A 12633-nucleotide genomic window follows, 5' to 3' on the forward strand; every position below is an offset into this window, starting at 1 on the left:
GCTGGGATTACAGGCATGAGCCACCACACCCAGCTTTTTTTTTTTTTTTTTTTTCTATTTTGCTTTGCATAAGTGCTTCCCTGGGTGTTTACATAAGTATTTACCAGCATGCCTTTTCCCCTTTTTGCTGAATCATTTTTCATATTTAAAAATTGCGATAAGAATGCAAAAACGAATGGATGAAGAGACTATGTGGTTAAATTAATACGAAGCATGTTTCTTTGGTTCAAGAACGGGGAGGTTCGTACATATGGGCGTATATGCATATATACACATAAGTGTTATACTTTGTTACTTGTATGTTCATCGATATACTAGCATGAGCCCGTAGTCACGACACATTCAAGCGTACTCCCCCAGTAAGCAACCGTCTGTTACTTCTTCCCACAGTGCATTATTTTGCAAAACAGGAACAAATGGAGGTAATTTGCTTTTATATATGGTGTCATTTCCCAGCGGAGGATATGCTAACTGCCTCTCGCAATAATATAAGCGAAATAGACGAAACTTGTTATTGAGGGGTATTTATCGTGCACGCATTTGGGTGGTGTTATAGAAACATGGGAAATTCACCCCGGGGAGTAAGAAAAAAAATGTTGCGTTAAGGTATGTACCGTGAGGAAAGCAAACACGTTACTCGTGTAGCGGCACCTTTGGCCCTACATACAAGAGATCGGTTTGTTCTTATGGCATATTTTTTTCGTCCTTGCCCATGGGTGGGCTTTAAAAGTGTTATTTTGAAATGGACCCGAATATGTCATTAACTTGATATGCATAACTTCGACATCAGTGGTATGCTCAAATTCTGCAATTTATAATTTATCCTTTTCATGATCACAATGTGTATTTATTTTGTGCATATGACTGGGATGTTATGTTTAATTGTTCAGCATAATTGGGGCTGCTTTTCGGTGTCGCTTTTTTTCTCCTCAGTTACAACTCGGAATGTTAGAGCAACGCACAGAGGGGGAATATCATAATAGCGAGATGATTTACTCTATGTCGAAAAAATGAACGTACCACATTTTATTTCGCACATTTGTATTTATTTTAATATATTTTCCCAGTTTGGCTTTCTCAGTTTTATCTCCTATTTTTTGCTAAACATTTTTGTATCAGTGTAGGCTCCACAGAAATTTAATCGAACGCATAGAACTTGTGCACATATGTAATGGAGTACAATTTTGAAGCTATCACACAAAGGGGAAAAAAAAAAAAAAAATGTCATCAATATTGAACGAAATTACGAATAGGTAAGGAAAAAATAAATACTCCATTTTAACGATTTTTTTGGTAAATCTCGAATGAGCTGCTTTTTATGAAGGAAAACTCTTTCCCCCATTTTGTGAAAGTGTTTTACAGTTTTCTTCACTCGCCCCTCATTCACCACCACAACACTTCCTCTATCTGACCCTCCCTCCACAGAAGCTAAAACTTTGCAGCAGCGTAATGATGAGGGAACACTTGCACAACGCTGAGAGGTGCCCCCTTGTGTAAGTATTTTGGCAAATGCGCTGACCTTTTTCATATGATTATATTTCCTATCCTTTACTGCCCCATTTTTGCTGCGCCCCTTTTCGTATTAAAATGGAAAACGAAGCGCTAAAGAAAAAGGAAGGAGAAGAAAATAAAAGAATATTAATTTTACATAAACATTATAGAGAAGGCCCATTTGAAAACAGACTAAGATTTGAGTGTGAATTAGAATTTGTGCAATCGCTCAGCAACATTGATTACATTAAGTATTTGTACGAAAACAAATACTTTAGTGATAAGAGGTTTTTAAATTATTTGAAGTATTTAAATTATTGGAGAACCAAGCCATATGTTTTTTACGTCCATTTTCCCATTTGCCTTTACGTTTTGGAAATATTGAATGACAGTAAAGTTGATGAATATTTTAGCAAGGACAGCTCATTTAACAATTTCGTGTATTACTTAAAATTGCACTGGTTGTTTTTTAGTTATCAAATTTAGGACGCCTAGCAGAAGGGAGGGGGTAGAACAGTTTTATTACAATTACGAAAAATTGACTGGTTGAGCAATAACCGTGCAAGATAAATAAAAATGCCAAACGTAATTGCATCAGATGTGACCCCCAATCTGTTTAACCATGAAGAGGGTTAAGAAGCAAGACGGCAGAAGAGGGATGGGGGAAACCTTTTTGAAGAGGTGTAGTGAAGTACAACATATGTGTTAGCTCTCTCATTTTATCTTTTCACCAATTTGAACGGACTATAATGTAATGCCTACACATGTGTGCCATTTGAGTGCTCTCCCTTTTTGTAAAAAAAAAAAAAGGGGACGAATAGACAAAAGTGAGGTCTAGAATTTTCCCATATTTCCCCTTCCACAATTTCCCCCATCCAGTCCTTATTTCGACATATTTTCCCCTTGTGGACAACTTCTAAACGTAGAAACGAAGATGAGAAAAGACTTCTTTTCGAGAGTGCACTACAGTAATTGCGTTCATCACAAGTATAAAGGAATCAGGGAAAAGTACAACAGAAAAGGTGCGGGTAAGTTATTAAAGAACCTGAATTATTACTCAAGAAATGAAAAGAAAGAAATTTTAAAAAAAATTCATGAAAATATTATTCTTAAGAAGAATCACTTGAAAGAAGAACTTTTCCAATTTTATATAAACGATAAAGATGTGAAGGAAATTTTCGAGAAGGAAAAAATTTCTGATCAAGATGATAAATTAGCGATAATTAAGGAGGTGGAAAGTAACGAAGAAGCACTAATAAGTAAGTTTAACAATTTCTACGATTTGCTTCATTTTTCTTTAAAAAATTTAGAGAGACAAGGGGGGCCATCTGGAAACAAGAGGAGAACATTTAAACTGAGTGATATCACCAACTGCCAAAACAGCAATGCATTCGAGATACACGAATGCGTCACAAGAAATTTGGACTTGATAAAGAAGTTTTTGGTTTTCATTGATAAGAATTTGGACGCATATGAAAGAACATCCTGTTGGTTTAAAATCTGTTTCTGCCTCAACAAGTTTGTAATATATTTTTTTAATTATTCCTTCCCATTCATTGAATTTTTCGATTCGAAACTCCTGTCTAATTATTGCCATTTGTTTATAAAATTAAGCCTTTTGGAAAATTCTCCATTTGTTTCTAAGGAGAAAGAGAAAAGGGCAGAAAATATTTACACCGTAAATATATCAAATGAGGAGATCTTCGATTTGGTAAAAAATAACAACAAAAATGTGATCAGACTGTTGTTACTGTTGAGTGGGCTGAAGAACCACGTGGACCTACTGGACCTCTCCCAGGTATACATGCTATATGTAAAGAAGACGAAAATTAGAGAATGGATTGAAAATGTGAATTCTTATCTTGCAGAAAGTGTGATGGGAGGTCGAGGGGCGTCAAGGCAAATGCCCACGTTTGTAGAGGAACCCAGTTATGAGCGTAAAGAAGTTCTAGAACTTCCCTATGAAGAGAAGTTTTGCGAAAAGTACAATCAAATTGACAACAGAACAAATTATCATAGCTACTTCATTTGCCTATATTTCAATCAGCTTTACTTAGTAAACAAATTGGTGAGTAATTATGTTTCATTTCTGCCCTATATGAATGACAACATATTACCCCTTCTGGATTGTATAGGAGTATTATGTGAGGGCATTTTAGAAGAGGACCATTTGAGAGAAAGGAAAATAAAAAATTTCACTCTGCTTCTGAGCAATAGGAATGTAGAAAAATACGTAATAAAGGACATAATAGGAGATGCTTCGTTATCCAGGTGCATTCAAGTCAGGGAATATGATATTGGTGGAAGGAATGCACCCGTTAGTGCTAAGGTTGAAGAAATGGGTTTCCCACGTGAGGGATTAAGTTACACGGAAAATGGAAACATGTTAGTGTGTGAGGGTGATAGCAGACGGACAAATGGGTTTACGCCCCACGTGGAAGAAGATTCACCGCTCAGAAGGAGCTTCTTCCATGAGGAATGTTTTCTAAAACTGCACGTAAACACAAAGCGTAATTTGAAACTCCTTTTTGAAAACATGACGCATTTCTTCATCTTGAGCGACTGTGAAGGAATCCTGAAATTTTTGCAAACGATGTACCTAACGAGATATATGAATATGTGGAGTACAAATATTTTGTTCTATAGCATATGGCTGAATGCAGAATTTTTAAAAATGTATCAAGTGAAGAATGTGTTGTTGCTTCTTTCCCTGTTTAAGAGCAACTTCATTGTAAAGAACATGGATTTGGGAAGCTCCATTTATAGTTGGTACAATAAACAGTTAATATTTTACATGAGAAAAAAGGTTGAAATTTATTTCGAAAACAACACATTGGAAAGTAGCATCAAGAGTGTGTTCATCTTGTCCGATTTATTGAGTCACAACAAAGTGATAAAAAAAATATTACTAAAGAAGTTAGTTCTGTTAAATTTTAATAATATACAGCCGAGTTTTTTCTGTCAAATTTTTTTCTTACTCAATAAGCTAAGATTTGATGCAAGCAATACGTTATTTTGTGAGCTATTTTTGAAACATTACAAGAGGGTTATTCATTCCTTGAAGTGGGTAGAAACATTAGATTTGATTAAAAATGCGGAGTATTTAATAACTAGGAAGAAAAGAAAAATATTCGTCGTTCTGATTTTGTATTTTTTTAGGAAGTTTGAGCAAAGTACGTCTGCGGAAAGTATCTCCCCCCCACTTCTCAATATGAGTTACATTTTTAAGCTAATTCACATTATAAACAAGTTCAAATTATTTGAATATTGCAGGAAGGATTATTTTTTCCCAATTTATCGATTTATTTTTTTCAAAAAAGAAGGGGAAAATAGAGTAGAGGAGAAAGCGGCATGGGTCTCATCCGATAATCGCAATAGGATGGACACATGGAAATGTAACAATTATTCTTTTTTAATAAAAAATAACGAGACGGTATTGCTTGCTGTGGGAGAGGTAGAAACAAGGGAGAAAGGGAAGGGCCTACCACTGCTGAGCGAACATAAAGGATGTAAGGATGCTTCTATGATTGAGCCAAACCAGGAAGATATAAAATTCGAAGGTAGTAAGCTAAATGTGGAAAGGGACCTTATGTGCACAAAATACTTGAGGGTAAAATTGGAAGTATTAACAACCAGCGAAATATTAGATTTAATCTTCTTCAGCATAAACATAAGGAAAAATATTTACCTCATTGGTGAGCTACATACAGAGCTGTTTTATAGGATCCTCCGAAATGCGAACTTTTCGAAAAAGCAAATAGCCCTATGTTTTAGAAGCATATGGATGTCCAGAGTTTTTCACCTCAACTTTTTTGAGGCCCTAACAGACATTGTAACGAACAACATAAAAATGGTTAGCAACTCCATTTTCGCGTTAGACATATTGCTATGCCTGTGTTCGTATAAGCATAGGAAGATATACGACCCTTTGATAATTCCCCTTTTTGACATATGCTTCGACGATATTAATAAGATTTTAAAAAATATGAAAACACAAGTTCTTTTTTACTGCTGTGTTGTATTTTTGGAGGTGTACTACCCTCTGCTATTTTTGAAAGTCATAAGGAAAGGGAGAAACGCTTTTCAAAAAAAGGGAACGAACAGTTCAGGACTGCGTCACGGAGGTGGGGTAGGGTTAAATGGAAACTTGCCGAAGAAGGTGGAACTTTTCGAAGAGAGTCAGCCAAATGGAGTTCCTTGCTACCGTGTTGGTGAGACCCTGCTGGAGCGTGAAATAGAGACGAGCCTAAAAGGGATGGAAAGGAAAGGTGCACAGAATGGGATACGAAGCGATGTACCCAGTGATGCGATGAACGACATCCTAAGCAACCCTCTTGGAAGGAGTGTAAAGCAAGGTGAACTGATAATGACGATGCAAAAAGAAACAGACATTTGTTTGGAGGATAGCGGACATCTCCAACACCCCGCCGATGTACTAAAATATTTGAAGCAAGTTTTCCTTTTGCAGCAAAAAAAGCATGCCTACAGTTACGACCTAATTAAGTTCTACGAAATATTGCATAAATTAAAGATAACAAAGATTAAGATTAATAATATCCCCAACGTTTTTTTTAAAAATCACGAAATTGATGATTTGCTTGTGTTGAATGTGTTTTATCCGGCCTTAAAATTCTGCATCGTTTTTACAAAAGGTGAGAAGGCATCGAAAAATTTGAACAAAATGATTCATGTGTCGAGAATTGGTAGCAAGTCAGACGTGCATAATGTGAACCAAGGCACTACAGACGTTTTACTCACTGAAGAAAAGAACCTTTCGGAAGGAACGCACAATATGCACAGAATCCTCCGCTGTAATAGAGAGAGTGTAAGTAACCCCGGTGTTGACCATAAGGACAACATGTTTAGTAGCCCCTCTGACAAGTACCGAGAGAACGATGTGGACATTCTCGCGCAAAAACTTTATTTACTTAAAAAGCACAAAATAAACACCATGGTAATACCTATAGAAAAGGTCGACTTGTTTTTTAAAGTAAACTTTGTGGAGGAACAAAATGCGATAATAAACGAATCGAACATGATATTTGACAAGGTGTATCAACAGATTTTAGCAACTAAGAAGGAGATTGGGGCCGATCGCAACATCTTAGCATCGCTTATGAGGAAGCAGTTGCAGTTTATTTTCCACTTAAGTTAAAGCAGATGATGCGTGAAGAGGGGCAGATAAAAGGACACGCTCTGGGGTGTGAGGTGTGGACGGATTAGTGCAGTGGAAACTCCCTTTTTTTTTTTGTGCACGTTATCTTAATGTGGGCCTTTTCCCGTTGCGTTTTTTTTTTCTTCTTGACCCAAAATATGTGCAGAAAAGAGTTCCCAATTTTTTGGTACTTTTTTTTGCACCCTACCATAGTATCTTTTAAACATGGGGATATGTCCCAAAGAAGGATAAGCCGCATAAACTGCTAATTTGTCCGCTAAACAAAGCCCCTCTTTTTTTTTTAAATGTTACAATTTTTTGTGAAAGAAATAAATGGCCAGCAAGATGTTGCGTATATGTTTCTATTTTTTATGACACTATGTGCATTCCTCGTTTTTTAAAAACATATGATCTGTTTGCAATTCTAGATTTTGCAAAATTTGTCAACTTATTTTGTTAACTTTCTTAATCCTACAAAATGGGCACAGTTTAGCTTAAGGCGTTTGGGGCGCGAAGAGGTTCACACGAGCGCAGTGGCGCAAAAGGGAAAAATAAAAGAAAAAAAGGAAAAATAGAAAAAATAGAAAAAAAAAGTGAAAAAAAGAACTCATCACATCATTAACTGGTAAGTACTTATACGAGCAGTACTTTTAAATTGTCAGGCAACCGAATTAACACCTCCATGCATTTCCCCCATAGTTGAGGTCAAAATTGAAGAGAAAAAGAAAAAAAAAAGGCACAGGCATAATTACACAAATGATGGAAGAAAAATGAACTTTTTTTTTTTGTTGTAAGCATAGGAATGAAGCCACACTGAGAAACACGGAAAATTCCATCTACATAAAATTGCGCGCTTTATTAGAGTACTTTTGCAAATATGAAAAATTATGCAATATTCCAGAGGGATGAAAAGAAGCTGCTTTTTGAAAAATTCGAAAGGGACATAACAAATTTGTTAAAAATTTATAACGTATTTTTTGTAATTGGCATTTTGGAATTTGAAGAATTTATAAAGCTAGCTTTGGTTCTGTACGAAAAGAAAGTTCACACCTTAAATGAGAAGAGCAAATTGTGCATTTCATTTTCGGACAAGATTTTCCCGCACTGCTATGACTTAATTGATTACGATTTGAGTGATTTTTTCACTCCACTGTTAATTGATCATGATGAGAAGGAGGAAACTGCTCACCAAAATGACAAAATTGCACTCCTGGACGAAGCAACACTGCTTCAGAAAATATTACTCGATCCCCTTCTAATTGAATTTAATGTTATAATTTTAACAAATGTTCATAGGAGGCTAGTAAAGACCGACTTGCTACTGTCACTACTGAAGAAGATACTTTTGAAGCGAAACGATTTGGTCATTTTTATATTTTCTAACTGCCTGATCGGAAGCGTACTTACCTTTTTTAGTTCCTATGAGGGTGCACCAAATTGGCCACATGTAGAGTCCCCGCCCGTGGTTGAAGAGGAGGAACACCACAGAGTTATCCATAAGAGGGATGTTAGCAATGCGAAAAAATGGGAAGCGAGAATGGAACATCGGGAAAACGAAGATGACGGAAGAGCGCAAGTGCGTGGTGAGAAGTCGCTTGGTCATTCTCACAAGGGAAGACAAATTAGCGTTGCAATGAGGGGAAAGCATTTCGTAGCAAAAATTGACGAAAGGGGAGGCATAAAAGTGGATGGAAAGGACACGGACGAATATGTCTCAGCAAAGGGGGTGATACATAGAAGTGAGTCGAAAGGTTTGCACACGCAGAATGAAGGAAGGGTGTATGATTTTTTGGAAGAGAACGAAGATGCCCTTCCAGAGTACCACATTTATAAGAATAGACACGAACGCAGAAATTATGGAACAGGTGATATAGGGGGGAAAAAACATTTCTCTATAAAAAATAAAAAAATGAAGGATTTAATAAGTAGGAAGAAGTATTACGTGAGGAGTAGGAGCAACACGCTATCCAACGATGAAGGGGATAAGGAAAAATGCCTAGCCCGAGGGGATAGTGAAAATTTGGATTTTTCTCGCGCGGATGAAGAAAAAGGAAGAAATGTGCGAAATTCGCTATACGAATATTCGGCGAAACATTGCATGATGTATGACCAGAAGGATGACGCAGATTTTATGAACCCCTCCTGCAGAAATCTACCTCATAATGGAAAAGACCAAATTAGTAAAAAGTTGGAAGAGTGGAAAAAGTTCGCAGAAGGGATAGGAAAAGTCAACAAAGAAATTAACGTGTTCGTTTTTCACATTTGTAATGAGAGCAATTCTGGTGAAAGGAGAGGAAGCAAAACGAGCGAGCCGGTGAGCGGCGATATTTACTATTTGAAAAAAAGATGTGCAAATTATTTGCATACCTGTATCGTTTTAGCTAGTAACCTATTTAGAAATAAAAAAAGGAGCAGAGAAAATGTTCTTCTCTTTTTAAATAACGAACACGAAATAGATGTGGTCAAGAGGGGGTTGCAAAATGGAGGCATCGAAAATAGTAACATTGCAGTTGTGAACGACATGCCTGAAGATGACCCGGATTGGGGAGAGTTACGGGACAAAATTATTATCTTAAAAGATTCAGAATTTTTTTATAAAAAGGTAAAAAATGTGAAATATGTCATAGATCCATGCTTCGAGAAGGATGAAATATATGATTACGACTTGAACGTGACGAACAAGTACACCATAATGTGCAGTAGGAGCAAATGTGAAGAGCGGCGATTCGTCTGCAGTGACACCATTTGTTATCGATTGATAACCGAGGATGATTACCTGAATCGAATGAACGAAAGTTGCATACCGGAAATATTAAAAAGGGACATTTTTTACAACATATTTTTTTTAAAAACGTTAGGAATGAAGAATGTCTGTTCATTCGATTTTGTCACTGCTCCAATGGTGACAGCTTTGAGGAGATGCTTCGAGATGCTTTACATTTTAAAACTCATGGACATGGATGGAAATGTAACGGATAAGAAGTTAAGTCTCTTGATTTGTCATCTACCCCTAAAATTTAAGTATAGCATATTTCTGCTAAACAGTATAAAGTACAGATGTGTGTACGAAGTGGTAGTTATTGTAAGCATGCTAATTAACGAACCCATCTTTTTATTTAACCATAAAAATGTAAATAGAGTGAAAGCTATGCGATTACCTCTGATGGCTGAAGAAAGCGACCTTTTGAGTTACTATAATGTATTTCAAAATTTTGAGAAAGCAAAGGATAGAAAAAGGTTTTGCTATGATAACTTTTTAGCCTATAAATCGGTTAAAAAGGCCATTAATTTTTTTTATAGATTAAAAAGAATATTGCATAATTTCGGCATAGAGATGGAGAAGTCAAATAATGTGGAATACATATTGAAGGCAAAAATATGTTCCTTCTTTTATAACGTTTCGAAAGTCGTAAGTGATAATTCGTATAAACTCTTAAATGGGAGAGGTGCCAATGAGTTATTGTACCTCGATCAGCTGTCTGTGTTGAACGAATCGGAACAACGAAGGAGGAAGTTTATCGTGTACACCGATGCTTATTCGAATAATGAATCCAGAATTCTTGTGAGACACGCATCTGTTATTGATCCCTTATGGCTGATCACTGAATGTCCATCTTACTTTTCCAATAGACATTGTATGAAGCTCGCGGGGATGGAAGCCTGAAGGGTTGGGGCCGCATTTGCACTTTTCCATAACTGCGAGAGCGCAAATGGGGGATATATCTTCCATTGATAGGAGTCTCAACAATGGGGCGTACATTTGGGTGATTTTAGCGGCGCATACTGAGGCTTCTCTACCTATTAGCACCCGTATGTAACCATCAAAACGTTGCACAAATGATTAAAATTTTGTGTTACTATTTGTAAAAACTTCGATGAGCTTTCACCAGAGCGATTCCTTTGGAGCTTCCGTCAAATCACATCTTCTTTGCGCTTATCTACCGGTTGGCAGCCTTGCACAGATGTAATACATTTTTTGGTTCACAATTTTGAAAGGGGCATTTTGGCGCAGTTGCTTACCCTACTTTTTGGTTTTTTCCTACGCACTTCAAGGAACCCCCATTTTGTGTTCCCAATTTTTTTTCAAAATGTGATACATTTTTCCTCGACAATTTTTAACTTCAAATGGCATTATCTATACATATGTGGTTATCAATTCTGTTGGTGATTGCTCAAGTGTGCGGTTCGTTTTTATTGCCGAAAGGGACTTTTCCGCCAAAAAAAAAGGTGCAAAAAATATCATAAAAAATGGCCTAAAAAAGGAAAAAAAAAATTGAAATCACCCTTTAATATATGTGGAGATTTTATTATTTCTTCTCACATCGCTGTAGAAACCTTTTCCTACCTGGGGAGGTGCTAAAAATACAAAGGCGTTTTTAATTTTTACTCTTTTATTAGAAATACCAGCTTCAGGAACTGATTGTGCTTTTTGTGAGAGTGGGCAAAATGCCCCCCAAATCAAACACTTCATTAGCATAACGATGGAAACAGGCAAAATAAGCACAAAATGGTTCGTTTTTTTTTCTATTTTTTTTTTTTTTTCTGCGTTGATCGTCGTTGGAGAATGAGTGACAGGGCTGCTTAGCACACGTTGTATAGTACCATTTAACAACATACGTGCCATTTTTTTTTATCCTAAAAAGGTGGGGAGGAAGGATTTCCCAAAGTTGCAAAAATGTAGTCCATATACGTATGCCGCCTTTTTGTAAGTAGATAAATACGTATATGTGTAAGCTGCCATAGCCCCTCCCTGTGACGTACCCAAAGCTGAAGAAGAACAAAATGAGCGTCATAAAAAGGATCTTGAGCAGGCTGATCATGAACAGAACAAACAAGGGGAAGAACAATTTCTCCCTGTTAGAAAAGAAAGAAAAATTGGAAACCCCATACTTATATTTGTCCCTATCCGCCTGCATGCTTGGATTATCCTTTGCCTTCGTCCCACTGTACCAGTTGTTTTGCCAATCAACTGGATACGGTGGAACCATACAAAATAAAATCGACATCAGAAAAGTTTTGGAGAAGAAAAACGCAAATAATAAGAACAGATTAATTGAAGTAAACTTTACGAGTCAGTCTAATATGCCATGGGTGTTCGAACCAGAACAGAAAAAAATAATTGTAAAACCTGGGGAAACGGTGTTAGCATTTTATAAAGCAAAAAATTTGCTTGACAAACCAATTATAGGAATAGCTCTCTACCATGTGCTTCCTGACGAGGCAGGTTTATACTTCAATAAAATTCAGTGCTTTTGTTTTGAAGAACAGATGCTAAATGCGAATGAAGAAATTGATTTGCCAGTTCTGTTTTTCATAGATCCCGACATTTTAAATGATTCTAGATTAAAAAATTTGGAGAAAATTACCCTGTCGTATATTTTTTTTGAGTCTGACTCGGAAATCCCCGAAGAATATCAGCACCTTTCAAGGGCAATCGCACCGAGGAAGAAACCCGAAATTCAAGTCATTTGAATTGGGCCATGCTCGTAGAGCAGTGTGCTACAAATGTAGCAGTTTTTCAAAAGCGGCTTCATTTTCGCGCTGAAAATGGGACGTAAAATTGGCCTATATTTACCATAAGGCATGTGCTTATTTGTCGGTGAATGTGGAAATATAAGTAAAAAAAAAAAAGGAAGAGAAAAAAAAAAAAGGGGTTCTCTGTTTTCCCCCGTTTAGTTATCATCTGTCTTGTGTGTTATCCTCCACGTTACACATTCCAGTTGCGGGATTTTTCCAAAATGGGTGGAGAGTTTATTTAAATGTTGGGTGTGCGCAGCGGCTTATATTATCGTACTTTTAAAGATTCCTAAATGTATACATGTATATATGCGAATTTAGCAGAAGAAGCCATCCTTATAGGGGAGATTATTAAGCAAAATGGTGAGGAGCCCACATGGGCGGCAAAACACTGATGTACGAACATGCACAATAGAGCCGACAACGGAAACGTTTTGCGAATGAAGAAAAAAGAACAAAAAAAAAAAACA

General features: G+C 36.6%; 4 protein-coding genes across 4 annotated transcripts; all 4 read left to right on the forward strand.

Moving 5' to 3' along the window:
- Positions 1-1587: 1587 nt before the first annotated feature.
- Positions 1588-1977, forward strand: C922_00416 (hypothetical protein; the record flags this gene model as incomplete). Its single annotated transcript, XM_008816032.1, has 1 exon — positions 1588-1977. The coding sequence occupies one exon, from the start codon at positions 1588-1590 to the stop codon at positions 1975-1977; it is 390 nt and encodes a 129-aa protein (XP_008814254.1).
- Positions 1978-2425: 448 nt separating this feature from the next.
- C922_00417 (hypothetical protein) lies at positions 2426-6646 on the forward strand (the record flags this gene model as incomplete). Its single annotated transcript, XM_008816033.1, has 1 exon — positions 2426-6646. The coding sequence occupies one exon, from the start codon at positions 2426-2428 to the stop codon at positions 6644-6646; it is 4221 nt and encodes a 1406-aa protein (XP_008814255.1).
- An 877-nt stretch (positions 6647-7523) lies between these two features.
- Positions 7524-10310, forward strand: C922_00418 (hypothetical protein; the record flags this gene model as incomplete). The annotated part of the gene is made up of 1 exon (XM_008816034.1): positions 7524-10310. One exon carries the CDS (start codon positions 7524-7526, stop codon positions 10308-10310), a length of 2787 nt encoding a protein of 928 aa, XP_008814256.1.
- A 1118-nt stretch (positions 10311-11428) lies between these two features.
- C922_00419 (cytochrome c oxidase assembly protein subunit 11) lies at positions 11429-12118 on the forward strand (the record flags this gene model as incomplete). Its single annotated transcript, XM_008816035.1, has 1 exon — positions 11429-12118. One exon carries the CDS (start codon positions 11429-11431, stop codon positions 12116-12118), a length of 690 nt encoding a protein of 229 aa, XP_008814257.1.
- Positions 12119-12633: the final 515 nt, after the last annotated feature.

Source organism: Plasmodium inui (genome assembly GCF_000524495.1).
Source record: "Plasmodium inui San Antonio 1 unplaced genomic scaffold supercont1.1, whole genome shotgun sequence".
Classification (NCBI taxonomy): Eukaryota; Apicomplexa; class Aconoidasida; order Haemosporida; family Plasmodiidae; genus Plasmodium; species Plasmodium inui.